General features: G+C 46.0%; 1 protein-coding gene across 3 annotated transcripts in view; it reads left to right on the forward strand.

Moving 5' to 3' along the window:
- Positions 1-20,617, forward strand: part of Npas2 (neuronal PAS domain protein 2) — a 178,891-nt gene that overhangs the window by 103,105 nt on the left and 55,169 nt on the right. For all 3 annotated transcript variants that reach the window (XM_036167234.1, XM_036167232.1, XM_036167235.1), the window contains 2 exons: positions 2,688-2,779; positions 10,187-10,276. In XM_036167234.1, the coding sequence (XP_036023127.1) occupies positions 2,688-2,779; positions 10,187-10,276 (182 nt within the window). The remainder of the gene's footprint in view (positions 1-2,687; positions 2,780-10,186; positions 10,277-20,617) is intronic.

Raw genomic sequence — 20,617 nt, forward strand, 5'->3', positions numbered from 1 at the left:
TCCTACCTTCTACCCATAACTTACAGTACCAGTCATATCAAGTGCCAATGGAGTGAGGACTTTAATTTCCCTTTGCAATTAACTTGAATGGACCGCTATATAAATGAAAGATACTCTCTGGGCAAACACTCTGCAGTTTGATCTTCCTGACTGAGAAAGTTTTTCAGATGAGTATGTGAACTGGGGAGAAAAGAGAGGAAGGTTCCTTTTCTGAGTGTTTAGCCTGTAACAATGATTAAGACCTGGGAGCTCAACCCTTTACTCCATTGCATCAGCTTGACACCCCCAAAATGAACTCTAGCCTAACTGTGTGTAGCACCCTCTCTCTGCTTCCCAGAATGCATTTCACTATACTTATCATTTGGCCTAGCACTGTGAGGCAGCCTTGTCATGGATGTGGATGGATGGCCTCACAGCCGACACAGTCTCTTCCAGATCTCTTCCTGTGTTCAGTTACCAAAAATCTCTTTGAAGTTCTTCTGCACACTTTGAAGGCCACTGTGCTGGCTAGTCTTATGTCAACTTCCACAAGATAAAGTCATCTGAAAGGAGGGAACCTCAATTAAGAAAATGCCTCCATCATATCTGGCTGTAGGCATTTTCTTAATTAGTGATTGATGGGAGGGTTCAATCCATGGCAGGTGGTACCATCCCTGGGCTGGTGATCCTGGGTTCTATAAGAAAGCAGGCTGAGCAAGCCATGATGAGCAAGCCAGTAAGCAGCTCCCCTTCATGGCCTCTGCATCAGCTCCTGCCTCCAGGTGCCTATCCTGCTTGAGTACCTGTCCTGACTTCTTCCTTCAGTGATGGACAGTGATATGGAAGTGTAAGCCAAATAAACCCTTTCCTCCCCAACTTGCTTTTTGGTCATGGTGTTTCATTGCAGCAACAGAAACCCTAAATAAGATAGCAACAAATGATGGATAGCCCAATTTGTCTAACAACAATGTTCTTTCAGGCATTTAGAAGGGGGAAAACTTCCCAGGGGAGCTTGGTTCTTGTAGGGACACTGGTGATGGGTGGAATGAGTCAGGGTCTAGTCTCATTTGTAACTTGGCACTCCACATCCTCTTTCTTCATGAGTAATTACTGAATCCATTTAGACACATTTAGATAGAGGATTCACTCCCTCTCCATGGAAGAAAGATTGCCAAAATCGTGGGTGCTGGTGTTGGGTGTCACTCATTGGCAATATGTGCGTGGCATGAATGTGGTCCTGTGTTCAATGTTTAGCACTTAAAGGGGGCTAAAAAAGACAGCCTTCAAATCTCTCCCATGTACAATGGGCAGGTTGTCGGCCTGAACAATTTGCTCTCCACAGGAAGTTGTTCAACAGGTTAGTTTTATTCTCTGAGGTATAAGTGGCATATTCTTACATTTTTCTTAACGTAAGTGGGGGAAATGTTGGTTTAAGATAGAGGATAAATAAAGAAAAACAAATAGATATGCTATCATGTTTATAGTGTCTGTGGTAATATTGAGGTAATTAAATAATAGAACAAAATTTTAAGGGCAAAAAAAAAGGCTAGGCTATTTAAAGAGTCCTGCATGAGCCAGTGAGTATTCAATTGACAAGTGTGAACAATGTCATTGGTTCACAATCATAACATAGAATACATAGACTATATATTAATAACAACAAAAATGTCTTAAGTAAACTCAGATCTTGAAAGCATCTCCACAGGCTGAGTCTAGGAGTTATGAATCAAGCACCTCCCTAGCGTGTGTGAGGCTCGCACCACACAGAGGCACAACTGAGTAACGTGTCTTCTTAACAAGGTGTTGCTCAGTGATGATGGAGAGGGTGAGAGAGCCAGCTTTATTTACTGTAAACTTTTGCTTTTTTTTTTTTTTTTGAAGTGCTGGGAATTATTGGTGGAAGTATTAAGGCCACTCCACGTAGTTAAAAGGGAGGTTTATTTACAAGTGAAGGGATAGATAACAGGGTCTGGGAAAGGTGTATCGCAGTCCAGCGGTGTTCTCTGGAGAACTCTGCTCGGCTGACCTCCAGCGTCCAGGGTCCAGGAACCAAGAGAGCCGGCACATCTGGAGCATCTCAGATCTTAAGGGCTCCTCTCTCATCCCCGCCTCATAGGCATGACAGTTACCGGAAACCTCAATGGGGGTAGTACTTCCAGGTCAAAGCTGGAACAGCTGCCCACTGCAGGGAATAGAACCCAGGACCACCCACATGGACAGCACACACTGTACCCATGAGCTCTCCCGCCGGCCCTTGGTTTTTGACAATCCTAGATTTCAGAAGTGTTTATACTTTGCTTTGACCATGAACAAGTCACTGGACAAGATCCCACCATGTCAGTCTTTGTTTCTTCCCTTGAGGGTGCCAACTGCCTAGTCCCAGCTACTCCAGCTTTGTCACCTAAGAGAGTCGAGGTCACAGCAGTGGCAGGTACTCTGTACCCTACCTGTGCTCACAATGGGATATTCTCTTCTCCATAGCTGCAGTAAAGGCTGTGACAATATCAAAAGTGTTTTTCAGCCCATTATTATATCCACAGTCCTCAGAGTCTGGAAATCGAGGCAAGACGTGTCCATCGCTTTCTCTAATTAAAGATTTACACAAAATAACACAGAAGAGACATGTGCTTCATTTATTAGTTCCAGATTTGAGGTGCCTTGAATATGAAGGCTTATTATGCTTTTCTTTTTTTGATTTTTTTTTTTAGAAGTCTCAGCGCAAACAGAAATCTGTGACATTCAGCAAGACTGGAAACCTTCATTCCTCAGTAATGAAGAATTCACCCAGCTGATGTTGGAGGTAAAGTACACTTTCAAGTAAGCTTAATAAAGCTGATGATGTAGCAGGGAATGAACTGGGGACACTTAGAGTGTGCACCAAGCCCTGGGTTCAGACCACCAGCACCGTAAAATCCAGGCACAGTAGCACAGCACAGCCTTTTCCCTCAGCACTCTAGAAGCGGAGGCTGAAGATCAGGAGTTCAAGGCCATGGTCTGTCACTTCACAAGTCTGAGACCCACCTGAGATGCGCATACACGAAGCCTTGTCTGAAGACACTATCAGCCCCCACCCCAACCACAAAACAAACCAAAGGCAAGGAATAGCTCAGTCAGCAAAGTGCTTGCCTCACAGGCATGAGGACTTGATTTGGGTCCTCGGAACCCACATTTTAAAAATGCACACATGGTGACACACATTTGTAATCCCCTAGTCTACAAGGTGAGCTCCAGGACAAAAGAGAAACCGAGTCTCAAACAAACAAACAAAATCCAAGTGGATAGCTCCTGAAGAATGGCATCCAAAGCTGATCTCTGGCATGCACATATATTCACACACATGCACATGCACTCACACATATATGTATATGTACTCACAAACATGCACTTATATTCACATACATGTGCTCACATGCACATACACTCACACACATGCACTTGCACATGCATATACCGTCACATACACAGACATTCATATATATCCACACACTCGCATGTACTTGTAGGTTAAAAAGCTTAGTAAGTTAGAAATTAAAATGTAGCTGCTTATTCCTGTTAGCACCCATGCCACTCATGGCTTTGGAAATAAGCTTTGGAGCAGATCCTGGCCTGTGGCTCTGCCTACTGTTGTTTAGGCTTTGGCTACTGAGTTGGGCCACCTAAGCAAGAATTCCCAAACTGGATGTGGTGGTGTGCTATCTGTGGCCTCGGTGACTGTAGGGTGGGCCCTATTGGTGGTCTTCAAAGAAGGGGAACAGAACGTGAACCAGAGGTGAGTGGTGGAAGTAGGCAGAGGAGAGACTAGAAACAGAGGATGACAGGCAGAAGCCCCTCTTAGAATGCAAAGGCTCTAGTTTTCTCCTTGTGGACACACAGTTGGAAACAAGTCTTTTAAAGTTATGTTTTGAACCTGAGCTCATAGTACATTAACATTTATGTGGATGTCAACCACAGTGACCTGTGCCTCCCACCCAACCCAAACCCTTCTTGTACAAGATGGCCATGCTCCTTCCTCTGGTCCCTGAAGGACCAAGTTGAGTGGTGGGGGGCTGCTGATGAGCTAATAACCTCCAACTGTGAACTTTTTACGTATGAATGAGACTTGGTCAGGACAGACCAAGTCTCTACACAGCACTGGCAGATTCTCTGACTTCCGACTTGAGGAGTTTACTGAAGGTGCATGCATAAGGCCATAAGGACTGACAGAGTCAGATGTGACAGAAAAGCCCAGGAAAGGGAAGGTCAACCTGGTCATGACCGTGAATGGCTCCTGGCTGAGGCTTCAGAGGGTGGCTTCTTAGGATAAGTCTGTCTATAGCTCATCTCTGTGCCTATAGAACACTGATGTAAACTTCAATTTCCATAGATTAACTATGCAGAAAACAGAAAGTACTGGAATAAGAAAATGCCAGAATAAAGATGTCTAAATATTATGAAACATAAATGCATTAATGAACATTTGCAGCAAATGAAAGCTACTTAACTCTACATGGGAACTATATTTAAAGAAAATACAGAACTTTCTGCCGAAGCAATGTATTTTAAGTATGTTAAATTTAAAGCAGCTTGTGAAATAGAATGTTAATTTGATACATCATTATGCTGTTTTACAGGCATCGATTTATCTTTTAATTCGTATGGAAAAGGAGTTAGAAACATATAGCCCTCTGGAATCAGCCACTTTTTAAGAGCCTGTTAACACCATCTTTTTGTTTTATCCAGTGAGTTTCAAAGTATCCAAAGAATTTCACAGAACAAAGCTTCTATGAAGTTTTTAAAAACTTGATAAATTCATGTCTGAAAGAAAGGCCTAGCAATCAGGACTAGCATTTCTAGAAAAAAGAGTTTAGATTAATGTGGATAATCTTAATTAACGCCCCTATGCAGCTGCTCCCAGAGTAGAGTCCTTGAAGAGGAGAGAGTAGAAGGCTAAATGCATGGCTTGGATCTGCAATCACACCTGTCCACCCAGCCCTGGTCCATGGAAGGCAGCTCTGAGCTGGATGTCTCCAGCTGTGTTGAGCTTCTCTTCCAACCTGTTGCCCTTCAGTTGACATGGACCTGGGGCTGAGTGAGCAGAACTATCTGATTTCTCCTTCCTGATGGTCCCAATCCCCCAGTGTGCCCCCTCAGGTAACTCGTGAGTTTCTATCCTACCTCTTATTCCTGGTGTTTGTCCCGTCCCTACTGCATATTCTTGTCTCTGGGGGAACATGTCCTTCCAGGCTTCCGGTCTTTGTAGCCAGGAGATTCCTTTTGTTTCCATGAGGACACAATGGCTGGGAACACCTATGCCCCTAAGGGAATCTCTATTGTCTCCAGGCATGAATCTTTCTTTCTTCCTACCATCTGTCAAAGGGACACAGAACCAGATTTCAAGACTCACACTATAGTGAAGTACAAAAGAACAAAAATGGCCCAGTTACAGCCCAGTCCCTCTTGGAGAGTGTAAGCTGAGGAAGACTGTGGCCAAAGCATTTGGAGAAATGACTCAAAAAGAGGGAGACTTCCTTTTTTTCCTTTTCTCTCTTTCTTTTTTTTCCTCTCTGGATATATCTCTTTTATTTTTGTGTATAGAAGTGTTTTGCCTGGATGCATGTCTAGGCATAGCTTGGGTGCTGGTGTCCATAGAGGTCAGAAAAGAACATTGGATAACTTAGAACTGGAGTTATATACAATTTTAAGCCAGCATCCGGGTGCAGGGAACAAGCCCAGGTCCTCTGCAAGACCACAAGCTTTACCTGCTGAGATATCTCTCAAGCCTCTAGAAGGAGAGAACGTTCTTGCTGGCCAGGGTTTGGGGGACATCAAGGTCTTTCTGCATGTTTTTCAGGAAAGCTTCAGCAGTCCTTTCTCTTAAACCATACACTGCCCCACTGCAAAGAATGTTCCACCAAAATTAGGAGTCTGTGGGTAAGGGAGGTTTCAGGTCTCTATAATATGCAGTGAGGGTAAGCCTCCGGGACATGTGGAAAGCCCCTTCCATGGATAGGGGCACATTGTGGTTCTGTTGCATCACACGTAGTAATGCTGTGGGATTTCCAAGCAAATGGCGAGCATTGTTGACACAGAGACTCACTGTGGGTCTTACACACTCTGTGGACAGCGCCAGTGAGCTGGTGAAGGTCCTCTCTCATCTATGAGTACCTTCAGTTTTGTAATGCCTGCATTCTCGACAGACTCAAGAAGGACATGGGCTCGCTGTCCAAAAATAAATAAACAGAAAGGAAGAAAACTGGCTTGTTCAACTGCTTTTCCCAGCCTTCCCCTATAGTTCCAGAAGGATCAGCTATCATAATCAAGAGTACCTCCATGCCTTAGGAACATTCACCTACAGGAGCGCTGCAAAGAACCTGGAGGAAAACGAGAGTTACCGCAGGCTGGAGAGAGGAGTGTGGGATAAGACAAGGCTGATGGCTAGGCTAATTTACAGTCACCTAGAAACAAGAGGTTCTGGGGTGCTCTAGCACTGTAGGGTGGCTGTAAGTACAACAGTGTATTGTGGATTACAAAAAGTAGATAGAGGGATTTTAACTGTCTTTACCATGAAAAGGTGGTAAAGGTTTTAGAGGCAGATACCTCAACCTGACTTAAATATTACACTACCTACACACATACCAAATATCCCATGGTACCCCATGGGTGGGTCCATTTTATGTTTTGATATATCAGTTTGAATAAATTGAATTTAGAGCTGGGGCTGAAGCTCAGTGGTAGAGCTTGCCTCTCACACATGATACTCTAGGTCCAATCTCAACATACCACCCCCAAAAGAAACCACTGAGTGAGTCAAGGTTGCATTTTTAAAAGAAAAACAACTTACACAAATAATTGAGGGGGAGTAAAGTCGCCGGCTTCTCTTTTTCACCATAACTCACAAATCTAACCCAGCGTGTCTCGGCCTCAGCATGACTGGCACTTTGCACTCGCTCATTCTTTGATGTCCTGTGTATCATGGGATATTTTGCACCATCTCCTGCCTCTACTTACTAGATGCTGCCGTCAAACTCCAGTAACAACAACCCCAAATATCCACAGCCATTGCCAGATGGCCCAAGGTAGAGATCCACCAATGTAATCCAAAAGGATGAGATTCCTTTGGGAGATGCGCTTTACAAAAATCAACTCCAAATGGATCAAGGGCCTTGTCCTAGGACCTGAAATGCTGGAACTGTCAGAGGAAATGTTTCACCATAGAGGCAGAGGCAAGAAATCCTGAAAACACCCACCAGCTTAAAAAACAACCTGAAGAATTGATAAATGAGACAATATGAAATTAAAAACCTTCTACATAACCAAAGAAACTATCAGCAGAGTGAACAGACAACACACAGGACAAGAAAAAAAAAAAAATCTTGCACCAGCTAGCCCTCAGAGAGGAGGTTAATATCTGGAATATATAAAGAACCACAAAGATCAAGCATTAAAAAAAAATCCCATCAGTAAAATGGGCCAGTAAACTCAATAGACAGTTTTCAAAAGAAGAAACGTAACTGGCTAATAAGTATTTGTTAAGGTCTTCAGCATCCTTAGCCATCAGGAAATGTAAATTAATATTAAAATTCTGTTTTACCCTACTCAGAATGGCGAGCATCAAGAAAACAAATGAGGGGCTAAAGATGTGGTCACGTGACCCACATCCTTTGTGCCAGCACAGCCCCTGTGCTCACCTGACTTCATCCTACAGCACCACATCCAACCTCCAGGCCCAGCCTGATATGGTCACATCAGACCCACAATCTACAAATGAAATTAGCATTCCTGGGTCTCATTCCAAAAATGCAGACAATGTGACAGACCAAGACAGTGTGCACCACCCCAGATCCACCAGTCCTGTAGAATTCTCCAATGAGGATTATCGGGATGGTAATTCTCAGGACAGGACAGAGAACATATAAGAACAGTCAAGCACTTCATCAGCAAATTCAAGGAGTTTAAAGCCACACAAACAGTTAAGTAATCTTAGAATAACCCAAGTGGTGCCCAAGAAAACACAAATGCAAGGCTGAATGGAATGATGAAGGCAATCCAGGATTTGAAAATGGAATTCAATAAAGAGAACCATGGAAGGGAGCGGAAGCCGAAATAGAGATGGAATTGAAAAACTCAGCAACTCAATAAGAAACTCGTGGGAAAGCCTCACAAGTAGAGCGGATCAAAGAGATGATGGAGTATCAGGACTCAAGATGGGGAATTGGTACACATAAGCAAAGAATGTGGAAAAAGTTAAAACACAGGAAATGTAGGACACCATGAAAAGCCAAAGCTTTGAATTATAGGCAAGATAAGGGAGAAGCAATGATAGACCAGATCATTAACAAGATCATAGAAGAGAACGTTCCCAAACTAAGACAAGACACACCCATACAGATATAAGAAGTACACAGAGCACCAAATCAAAAAGACCAGAAAAGAAAATCCCCATGGCATATCATACTTAAAACACTGAGTACAAAATGAAGACAGAGCACTAAACGCTGCAAGAAAAAACACAAGCCACATACAGTTAGTGCCCTGTTCTGTTCCTTGTTCTCCCACACTTAGGCACACCCTCCTGACTTCACAGAACGAATACCCTTTTATGGGAGTAGGTTCACAGCAGCACCCTGGGAAGATCTAGGTAAAGGCATCCAGAATGTTTCCAAATCCTTCTAAGTAAACATTCCATCCTCTCCCCAAAAGCAGAAAAGTTCCCAGATTTGGAGAAGCCGGTATGTCAAAGACGTGCTCTGTGTCACAGCAGGGGCAGGCTTCCCAGGGGCATCCACCTGAGCCTGTGTCTCATTCCCTCAAGACTTATTCTCTAGTGAGGTGGGCCTTGTTCTCACTCACTCTGTCTCACAGGCACCCCGATAGCCAGTTGCCAGTGTGCCCCGCTTCTTTGCTGAATGACATAGGCTGAGTTTTAGAAATCAGCTTTGAGTTGTGTCTTATGAAAGCATTATAAACATTCACAGTCAAATTTCAAGAAATCTAAAAAAACTAAACCTCAAGAGACTCTACCCTGAGAAAGAGCATGGTCCATGTTTTTTTTACACTCATAGCCAAAGCAGAGTGCCTAGCAGACAGTATAGACACTTCTACATGCATGCCGTTTTTAGATATTTGGAAGCACGTGTCTGGATGAGTTTGATAGAACAACCCCACTCCCACCCTGCCTGGTGGAATAAGGTGAATGCTCCTTTTAGAGTCAGTAAGGGATTAAAAACCAGTTTCACTATCCTCCTGCCTCAGCTTCCTATGTGCTAGGATTATAGCCTAATGCCATCACAATGCTTTAATGTAGATGGTTCCTTCTACAGTTACTTTAGCAATGGATGCAGATGGAGGAATGGAGTTTTCCCAGCAAGGGAAAGAAGAAAAGACACACAGAGAGACAGGTGGACAGAAAAACTGAAACTAGACAGACTGGGCTCTCTGATGGAGAAGCCACAGCACCCCCAGAAGCTCACTGGTTATTTTACAGTTGAACGAGGAGGCAGGGTTTTTGCATATAGCTGAACAGAGAGGTGGGTTTGGCTAATCTTGGTGGGAGCAGTCTCTGGTGAGGCTACAGTGGGCATTTTCTACATACGCTATCAACATTTTCACTTGGATCGGAAGGGAAGGCTTTGCCATTGTCCCATAGGCCCAAGGCACAAGGGTCCTTAACATGGTGGGGTCATGTCAACAGCACAAGTTCACTCAGGCCTTCTCACATCTGGTGATTCCTCTGCTTCCCAAAGAGATCTGCTTGGCCTGCAGGCACACATTTCAGTTTGTAAGGTATCTCTGTCTCTATACCCTTCAGTCCGTGTTTATTTACTCCTGAGCTCTCACAATAATCTTGGGGGTCAGGGCCTGGGGACTGTCACATGTTGCTGTTGCCTTTGAGCAGTAATGATGATATTTCTGATTCAGCACCACAGGGTGCCAGCCATTAAACCTACTTAGGCCATTTCCACAGCTGCATTTCATTTTATGATACCAATAGGTCAACTTTTTCACTGAGCCCACAGTGCTTTTGCAAGCACTTTGCCTGAGCTAAACAAATTATGTACAAAACCATCCTGTGTGTGAGGCGGGAAAGTGCTGTGAGGTTATTCATGGAAATGGTCTGAGGATTACAAAACAAAGCCAGTATCATAAAAAAGTAGATCTTTTGCTTCAGTGTCATGCTCTTCCATAAAAGCATCTCTAAGAAGCTTTCAAATGTTGCATTTCCCCCCAGGCATTAGATGGCTTCATCATCGCAGTGACAACAGACGGCAGCATTATCTATGTTTCTGACAGCATCACGCCTCTCCTTGGGCATTTACCGGTGAGTTCTGCTCCAATGGCCTTGGCCGGTACATGTTTTCATATTTTCCTGGGGAAGCGTTCCGATCTCAGATCAGAAGTGGTGCACGTATAGGGAAGCTATGTGTGAGAAGGAGGTGCATGGAGAGTTAAAGAGAGCCCAAGTTTTGTAGAACCAAACCAGGCCAAGCCCAAGGTCCTGGCACAGGTGAAGGGCAGGAGAAGGCATGTATCAGCCTGAAACAGGCATGGAACCATGATCTCATCAGGCCCAGGGCAGCAGTCGGGATGGGACTGACATAAGGGTGTCTCAGCGCTGTTAACAGAGCTCAGAGGACAGCAGATGTCCCTGGTCAATGAGAGCTGATTAAGGAAGGGGAGACAGATGGCTCATGTAGGATATGGTTTGGAGCTCTGGAGACATGTATGAGATTGCAAGTAGGTTGTAACTCTGACCACAGCTCTTTGCAGCAGTGATGTTTCCTGGGAGTTGAAATTCTCTAGCAAGACACGGTTGGACCAGTGTTGTGAGGGCCTTGGGGAAGGAGAAGGGACTGCACAGGTAGGGAGGAGAGGGCAGCTCTGCAGCCGTGGATGGACGATAGAGGCTTGGGTGTGGGATGGCTGCAGGCCCCTCTGTTCCCTCTCTCTCCCTTCATCTTTCTTCCTTTCTGCCTTCTTCCTCCCTCCTCTCTACAAGCCTTGATGGCTCCTTGATACCAATAGCTCACCATGAAGTCACTTGCAGATCTACACCAGGCATAGATGAGGATCCACCCTTGAGGAAACCTCAAGCCTTTTTCCCAGCATCCCATTTCTTGCCCTGCCATTATTGATTGCCACAGAGCATGGCCTGAAAAGTCAGCTCCACTAGGAGTGATTCATGTGAGTGAGGGATACGCAACCTCTCTTCTTGGTCCTAACCAGCCTGGTAGAAGCAGTCACCTCAATCCTAACCCTTGCATTCAGAAGGTTAGGCTTCCAGTTTATGTGACAAGCAAGGTAGTAGCTTTCCCTGGATTAAGCCAAAAGAAATTCTGGGCCAGCATGATGCTAGGAAACTCTGGTCCCCTCTTCATAGCCCTGCCGGGTGAGGAGGCAGCATGACCTTGTTGCATGGGCAGCTTCTGTCTGTTTTGCAATGATAAACCGTACTCTGGTGGGAGCTCAGGGTTCCTTCTACATTGTCCTGGCCTATTGGTTCCTCCGAAGTCGTTCTCCCAACCCATCACATTTGCAGATAGTTTTGTATGCCTACGGAACTATCATCTGCTTCTTCTGCTGTCCCTGTGTCTGGATGCCTTTCCCAGGGCATCGCAGGTATCATTGCTGTTTCCTGACACCAGAGTAGGATGGTCAGGTGGGGTGTCTCTTTGGGGACAGCTGTTGGAAGAGGTTCCTTCTGGTCTTGAAGGATGCTGAAATGTACCCATGCCTTGGTATTTGTCTCAGTCAGGAGGGTGGTAATGGATGCAGGAGTGACCTCTGCTTTCTTCAACATGGTTTCTTGGGGCTTATCTGAAAATAGCTGGGGAAAGAGGAGGAGATGAGGTGTCTCTCTGAGGAAAGCTTCTATTCTGCTCTGAGTGGCAAAGACAGCACTGTGATGGGCCCTGACCAAAAACAGCCAAGTATGACCTGCTTTCTGGCTGGGAAGGAAGGCCAGAGCCCAGAGCTGTTTGGGTAAACAGGGTTACTCTTCTGCTTTATGCCTTCATGATTATCTGATGACCCAGTTGCTATATGTGGCAGAGGGAACTTAGTAATTTTTCTGACTTGAAATTTCGGAGCCATTCAGGACTTGAGAAGCCATGTTCTAACTGGAAGGACTGGAAATGACTCTAACTCTTTTCTTTGTCAAGCCAGATCCCTGTGTGTGCTTATTACACGTCTATCTGTAGAGACTCACCCCTCGACACACACAGCAAGGCCCCAGTAGGGATGAGCCCTGGAATGGGAAGTCCAAGAGCTTAGCTTTGATTTACGGTTTGCCTTTCATTATCTGGCTTTCACCGAGATCTTCCTTTGCAAGTGGGGTGGACGACCTTTTGAGAGCAGACATTTCCCTGGTTTCATCAGCTTTCAACTGTTTCTTCTGGGAATCATTCCTCTATTGCTTCCAGCTTCCAGCTGAGGAAGCCCAGGGGCCCAGCCAGTGAGGGCAGAGCAGGGGCTGAAACAGGTGCCGCTTATGACAAGGCCAAGCTGGTCACCATTTCACTCTCGTGTCTTCCTGGTGCCAAGAATGTGGATTGCAGCTTGGGAATGCATTTGGTTCTTACTTTCCGGCATGAGACCAAGACCTGTCTGTAGAGTATTTAGTGTTTGTAGAAACCTTGTGAGGGTAACTTTCCTTCTTCAGTTAGAGAACTTACACTTGTTCAGCCATTAGGAACAAACACTTACTGAGCACTCGCTGTACACCGAGTTCCTGTGTATTAATATCTGTAAAGCGGCCGGGCAGCGGTGGTGCTCGCCTTTAATCCCAGCACTCGGGAGGCAGAGCCAGGTGGATCTCTGTGAGTTCCAGGCCAGCCTGGGCTACAGAGCAAGATCCAGGACAGGCACCAAAACTACACAGAGAAACCGTGTCTCGGGGGGGGAAAAAAAAAGACAGGAAGGAAGGAAGGAAAGAAGGAAGGAAGGAAGAAAGGAAGGAAGGAAGGAAGGAAGGAAGGAAGGAAGGAAGGAAGGAAGGAAGGAAGAAAAAGAAAGAAAGAAAGAAAAAGAAAGAAAGAAAAGAAAAGAAAAGAAAAGAAAAATATGTATCTATAAAGCATTTGGAATAGTTTCTTGCTCTCCTTACTGACCTCACAGTAATGTCATGAAGGTCATTACCCCTGTGCACTGATGAGAAAACATGGCAGTACAGAGAGAGGTCAAGTCATTGACCCACAGTACCTCAGGCAGTCAAGGGTGTGGCTATGATGTGAACTCCGGCAATGGCTCCAGAGCCAGGAGCCTAATCATTACTCAGAACTCTCCAGAGGACAGGGAAAAAGGTGCCAGTTCCCCGGTTATGGTGAGTGGTGAGGAACTGGAAGGCAGTCATGCTACAGAGGAGGTGGCCATTGAGAAAAGGTGTGGCTGGCTAGGGACAATCAGGATGAGGGGTAGGAGACCATGGTTTCCAAGAGCAGAGACCTGCTATGTCACTTAGCACAGGCTGGCATGCCAAGGTCCAATGCCACAGTCCTCTTGGTGGCCGGGATGAGAGGGTCCACGTGGAGACAACTCAGCCAGAATTCTTCCCATGAGTGAGTGAACTTCAAGGCTCTGTTTCCTCCTTCTTGGTGTGATAAAGTTCCTAATAGATTCTCATACAGTGATTTCCTGATGAAACATCATGCTCAGTTTGGCGGAGGAAAACAAAAAAGAATAAAACAAAGCAAAACAAGGCAAAAACACACCCTGAGTAGAAAGTGATTTTAAGATCAAAGCATTTTTTTCCAGTGGTGTCAACATCAACAGTTGGCCTTTCTCAGTGTCTAGAATGAACATAGGCAATCAAAGCAGAAATGATGGTGTGTGTTTATGATTGTGTGTGTGTGCCTGTCGGTGCCTGTGTGTGCCTGTCAGTGCCTGTGCCTGTGTGTGTGTGTGTGTATGTGTGTGTGTGTGTGTGTGTGTGTGTGTGTGTGTGTGTGTGTACATTTCTGGAAGCCCAGGGATAAAGGGAGCTTCTGAGAAGGCAGACTTTCAGGAGAAATGCTAGGAAAACAGGCTGCATGCAAAGGACAGAGTTGGGAAACAGTCTGGCTATAGCAGAACCACACTTGAGAGGCATGATCTGGGTTTCCTGTTTGGACTTTTTTTTTTAAAGCTACCATCCTGGTTCCCTTTTTTGGTTTGTTTGCAAATGTGGTGCTTGCCTGAAGCACTGGATCATTGTGTGCTCTGCAGATAGAAATCATGTCCCCAGCCCTGAGCATGGTGCTGTGTGTCTCAGTGTTTATGAAAAAGACACCAGCTTCCTGAATGGGCCTGCTATATGGGAGCAGCTGCCTGCACACAGCTTGTCAAGGTGGGCATGCCTCAGAAGAGAGAGACAAGCATGCAGATATCCTCCAGAGCAAATACACTAAGATTAAAGAAGTCTGTAGGCTGAAAAATACTTTCCTATGAGTTAGTATTGCAGGTAAAAGCTCCATTGAGAACAGCATACACAATTATCACAAATATGTGGGCAAGTTCCTATGAGGTTCTGTCGGGAAGCCAGTCACATCAAAGGGAAGGTTCAGCCTCTGGCTTGTGTTACTGTAAAATACAGCAGCAAGGCCAAGGCCGGTAGACCCACTTTCCAGGAAACAACCTCCCACCCCCACCTGCAGGAAATGCCTACCTCCCTGTCATCAAGGCTACATTATCAGAGGGCTCCAAGGCAGAGAGCCCAACACACGTGATTACAACTTGAAGTTGATCAAGGATTGCAAGTCCAAGCCTCCACAGTGTGAGTGTGTGCGTGTGTGTGTGTGTGTGTGTGTGTGTGTGTGTGTGTGTGTGTGTTATCTCTAGAATTAAAATCAATGACTAAGTGAGCAAGGACATGCACATAAAACATCCATCCAGGTTAAGAGCTAGAACCCATCTGCGACAATTGGAGAGGCCCATCTGCGGCTCACTGATCACACCCCACCTCTGCCTAGAGACCACAGTCTTCCTAAGTTTTCACATAACTGCTTGCTTCTTTTCTTTGCTTTATTAATGTTGAATTGTTTCCTGGGCTGTAACTTAGTAAAAGTTAAGAATCTCATACCCCAGATGTTTTTGGAACAAGGAGTGTTTCAATAGGGGATATTCCCCTCCCCCCCCCCCTGTTATTTTGTGCTTATTTGCATAAATTTTCATATGGCTTTATATTTGCATACTGAAATAACTTGAGGATACACCCAAATATAAACAAACAAACAAAATATATCTACACTTCATCTGACATTTGTAGCCTGAGGAAAATTTTAGGGAGTATTTTAAATTATTCCATGCATTAGAATTTTTCTAAAAGTTTCAGATTTGGGGGTGGAGATCTGGCTCAGCAGTCAGGAGCACTGGCTGCTCTTCCAGAGAACCCACACGGCAGCTCATAACCACCTGTAATTCCAGTTCTAGAGGATCCAACGCCCTCTTCTGGCCTTGGTGGGCCCTGCACACATATGGTGCAGACATACATGCAGGCAAAATACCCATACACATTTTTTTTCATTTTTCTTTATTGAGAAATTTTCTACTCACTCCACATACTATCCACAGACCCCCCCTCCTCACTCCTCCTACCCCCCAGCCCTCTTTCCCAAGCTACCCCACATCCCCACATCCCTCAAATCGAGGTCTCCCATGGGGAGTCAGCAGAGCCCAACACACTGAGCCTAGGCAGGTCCAAGCCCCTTCCCACTTCACCAAGGCTGTGCAAGGTGTCACACCACAGGCACTGGATTCCAGAAGCCTGCCCATAGACCAGGAACAGAGCCCAATCACCCTGCCTGGGTGCTCCCCAAACAGTTTGAGCCAAACAACCGTCTTCGGTATCCAGAGAGTCTAGTCCAGTCCCATGGGGGCTCCACAGCCACCAGTCCGTAGTTCATGGGCTTCCACTAGTGTGGCCGTCATCTCTGCACGTGTCTGCAGTTCATGGGCTTCCACTAGTGTGGCCGTCATCTCTGCACGTGTCCGCAGTTCATGGGCTTCCACTAGTGTGGCCGTCATCTCTGCACGTGTCCGCAGTTCATGGGCTTCCACTAGTGTGGCTGTCATCTCTGCACGTGTCCGCAGTTCATGGGCTTCCACCAGTGTGGCTGTCATCTCTGCACATGTCCACAGTTCATGGGCTTCCACTAGTGTGGCCATCATCTCTGCATGTGTCCACAGTTCATGGGCTTCCCTGCACATGTCCAGTTCATGGGCTTCCACTAGTGTGGCCGTCATCTCTGCACACCCTCCCATCTTTTTTTTTTAATCCCAAGAATATCAAAAAGTTTCAGATTTGGGGCTGTTGGATCAGAGATGCTCAAGCTGTGTTGCTTTTGTTTATCTTCATATAAGTGGGATCAGAAAAGCAGATTATGGAGCTGGTGTAGAGACCCAGCAAGTCAAAGTGCTTGCCACACAAGCCTGATGACCTGAGTTAGGCCCTGGAACCTGAGGGATAGAGAAGCACCTCAGCAATTAAGAGGGTCTTTTTCCAGAGGATCCAAGTTTGATCCCCAGCACCTGCATTTGGTAGGCAGCTCAAAACCTCCTGTAACTTCAGTTCCAAAGGATCTTAAGCCTCGGGCCTCCTCCATGCTCCCCTACACACACACACACACACACACACACACACACACACACACACACCACACACACACACACACACACTCACATACACACACACACTCACATACACACACTCACATACACACACACACTCACATACACACACACACTCACATACACATGCACATCATTTTAAAAGAAAGATCCCAAGAGCTCTTGAAAAGGTTAAAAGACAGAACCAATTCCCATAAGTAGTTATCTTCTGATCACTATAGGCATACGATAGCATGTATTCTCCAACAGAGAGGGGGAGAAGGGGGGGAGGGAGAGATACACACTAATAATAAAGTTGAAGTCTTTTTCAAACCAAACAATAATAATAATAAGGACTCCTGTGACTTCTCAGCCTCATTTGTGAGCTCCAGATCAGCAGTCACTGGTTTCCATCCCAGTGCAGGCCCCATTGTAAGAATGGACTCCAGTCTTGCTTGTGGGACTCCTTTCTAGTGCTTCCTGGTGAGCGACATATAGATGAACAGAAATGGGATGGCTATGATAGGACGCTAGCCAATACCACCCACCACTCACCACAATATCCATGTGCAGCATATATCTTGTATTTTGGCACTTTCCTATTAGATTCTGACTTTCTCTGTAACACATGGCAGGCATTCTCATCATAGTCTGGATACTGGTTCTCAAGGAGTATTGCTCCAGTCACCTCTTATGAACCCCATCCTGCTGTAGTAGAGATACCTGAACACAGCATATGACACCTGACACTAGACAAAAGAGGTTGACAGCAGAACATGAGCTACGCATGCCCAGAAACCAGGGGAAGAGAACACTGTGCATCCGAAGGGCCGTGGGAGCTGTGTTTTTACATAGATGAAGGAGGGGGTCAGAGGGAGACTAGCTGTGAGTGTACACCCAGACTCTAGCTAGCTCCTTTGAGTAATTCCAATTGCAGAGGATGGCACCAAATCCTCCCCATCCTGGAGTGAGCAAGAGCTATGGCTGGTCTGTTGACAAGCGGGGCTTTCAGGTAAGTCGCCCAGGCTTCCAAATAGCAAGAACGCACACCACATAACGTTGAGCCTCAGTCTGGAGCCTTTTAGCATAGATAGCTAAGGGTAAACACTGCCTCTTCATGGGGCTTACCTTTTCTCTCTCTTTCAGATATATTGGTGAACAGAAGTGTTCTTCTTCCTTTGTGTTTGCCACTTATATATTTCACTGTTCTTTCATTGAACCATGCTCAAAGTGATTTCTGTACTGTCTTCTGGGAGTTTTTCTGGCCGTGAGTTTGATTTAAGACTCATAAATTTAAGTATCTCAAACAGTTGGCTATTTCCTTTGCCTTGGTCAAGGCCTTTAGAATTCCCCTGAGCTTATTGACATCTCTTCTCACTATGAGACACCCTGAGACCTCTCAGATTGTCCTTTATGCCTGTAGCCAATGCATAGCTTCAGCTATAACTGTGACAGCCCTTCAGGGACATTCTAGAGCTGAATGCTCACCCAACCCACTTGCAGACCCTCAGCCAACTTGCTCTTTGTACAGGCTCACTACACTTAGCCCAGTGCCATTGAACTGGTGTTACCTGTTCATGCAGCAGAGGTTTCCTGTGTTCACAGTAGTCTCGGCTCATCTTGAGACTCCTAAGGTTTGGCAAGGAGAGACCTGAGAACAGCACAGTGTGGCGCTCAGGTGAGGCCTTCCCCAGGAAAGTCCCAAGTGGGACTAACTCTTAGATAAATCAGCCCAAGGTCTATGAACAAGTGGGAGAGAGCCCCTGCTACCCCTGCCTCCCACAGGTAAGGGATACTCCCGAGGATGAGTCAGATTGGAAGATGACCGCAGATGGGGTGGTCCCTCCTTCCTCTCTGTAATTGCTGTTGTTTTAATCAGCAGAGCTCAGCTCATTGAGGAAACCATTCAACTGCAGGTGTAATGCACTCTTCCATCAGCACTGGGGTTTACACTTTCAAATGATCCCTGTTTATGGCAGTTTTTGGCATGTGAAAATGGCACCATGGTAGAACAATTGGCAACTGTCCATAAGATCTAAGAGCAGCAAGTGGGCCCTTGCTCAAGTATCAGCCGACCAGAACCTCGCAACATCCTCTGTACTGCACGGACCCTACCCCTGTAGGATCCATACAGACATTCATCCTTGTGCCCCACAGCCCCCTAGCCTATCACTGCTCTTCCACCTAGGGACCCAAAGGCCTCTCACTCTGCCACCCCCACCCCAGGGGAAGGATTTAGATGGAACCCTCGGAGAAAAGACTACGGAGTGACTTGGGGTTTTCAGGAGTCTGGAATATATTTAAGAAGAAAGACTACTGTCATCTGGATGAGCATTAGTCATATGCTAAATAACGTTAGAGGGAACCGGCTCAAAATAAAATCATGAGCACCAGAAGGAAAGCGGTGAAAGCCAAGCAGAGAAAGAATAGCATGGGCTGGTATCCGTAGGGTCTGTTGATGGAGATAAGAACTCACGTCTCCAGTGTAAGCCACCTGATTCCTTTCCTAATTCCCAGTCAGCCGACCACCTTGTCCATGGTCCTCACACCCACTAAAATGCTGGCTCTGGGAGAGGGGGAGGGGACTTTGCCTGCTCTGTAATGCTTTTCTCTGGTCTCCCAAATGGAGCTTGGCACCCAGCAGCCCTCAGTGATGCTGGCTGGAGTTTAACAGTGAGTCAAGAGCTGTGGACCCTGTCCCTGCTCCCTGGTCCTTCCCTTGTTTCTGTTCACACTCTGAGCATCTCTAATCCAGTTTTTGGTGTCCCTGCCTTCAGGCAATAGAAGTAGGATCTCTTTATGAATTGCAGGATGCTCTTCAAACTTATAACAGGGTGGTGTCCTGATGAACCCATCTGCAAGCTGTGATTATCGTTAAGTCGGAAATGCATGACATGGACCTGGGTCTGTGCCTTGCCTTAGTATCCCAGGGCACAATGAAGTTTCCCAGGATGATTGTGAAGCTGACTTAAGCAATATCTCCCTGCCGCTGCCCAGTGTCTCTACAGAGGAGTAGACCACATAATTCTAGCCCAGGAAAAGATCCAAACTCAAAATTTTAAGTGCAGTTTCTACAGAATGTGAATCAACTTGGGATTGGCAAATCAGAAAATTGTAAATCAGGGACTGTCTATCTTACCTCCCTCCGCCCGCTCCTAGAGTCTCAGTGCCCTCCTGGTACACTAACTCCTCCAGCCAGGACTCTGCATTCTCTTTGCAGCCTCCTCTTCCTACCTGCCCTCCCTGCTTCTACCCTCTGGCAACCGTGTGTGTGTGTGTGTGTGTGTGTGTGTGTGTGTGTGTGTGTGTGTGCGTGTGCGCGCGCTTGCTGACTTCTGCCTGGAGTTCCTTTCCACTCTGACCATTGCCCAAACTCCATCCTACTCTTGGATCTCACCCAAGGAGTCCTCTCTCTGGGATTGTTCCCTTGGAGACTGCCTAGCACGTCATTTGATATCGGCACCCATAATCAGGGTTCTCTGGGCACTTTTTAAATTCTTCTCTCATGGGGCTGGCTGTCCAGCTGGCCCACATGACATGCCAGGGATCAGGGATATGGCACTGAACCAGCTCTGGGGTTCCTATGGATACAAGGGAAGCAAAGGACACCAGTCTGGGATGTATAAGCAAGAAAACATCACTGCAGTCTAGTTGTGTCTATATACATTCCCTGAGTTCAGCATTCCTAGCATTTATGGAGTGTTTGCTGTACACTGTGTGGTCAGCAGTGTAGGCTAATGTAATCCTTAATTTCATCTCATTTAATCCTTACCTTTCCTCTTTCTTGCATTTGAGGAAAGTGTAGCTTGTGAGGCAGACAGAGCCAATGTTTAAACTCTCTCTGGGACTCTTGGGGGCTTTCCTGTGACATGGAGGTATGCTGATGACTGAGCCCATAAACCAGCAGCTACAATACAATACAACAGCATATTGGAGGAGGGGTCCTGGGTGAGTTAGGGAGAACATGCTCAGGAAGGAAACTGCAAGCTCCTTCAGAGGATGTGACTTCGAAGCTCAGCAGCTCACTAAACACAAAGAAGGCGTGGGATGGTCCAGCCAGATGAAGGCCCGAGGAACCTGA

The sequence above is a fragment of the Onychomys torridus genome, chromosome 18 (genome assembly GCF_903995425.1).
Source record: "Onychomys torridus chromosome 18, mOncTor1.1, whole genome shotgun sequence".
NCBI classification, from domain to species: Eukaryota; Metazoa; Chordata; class Mammalia; order Rodentia; family Cricetidae; genus Onychomys; species Onychomys torridus.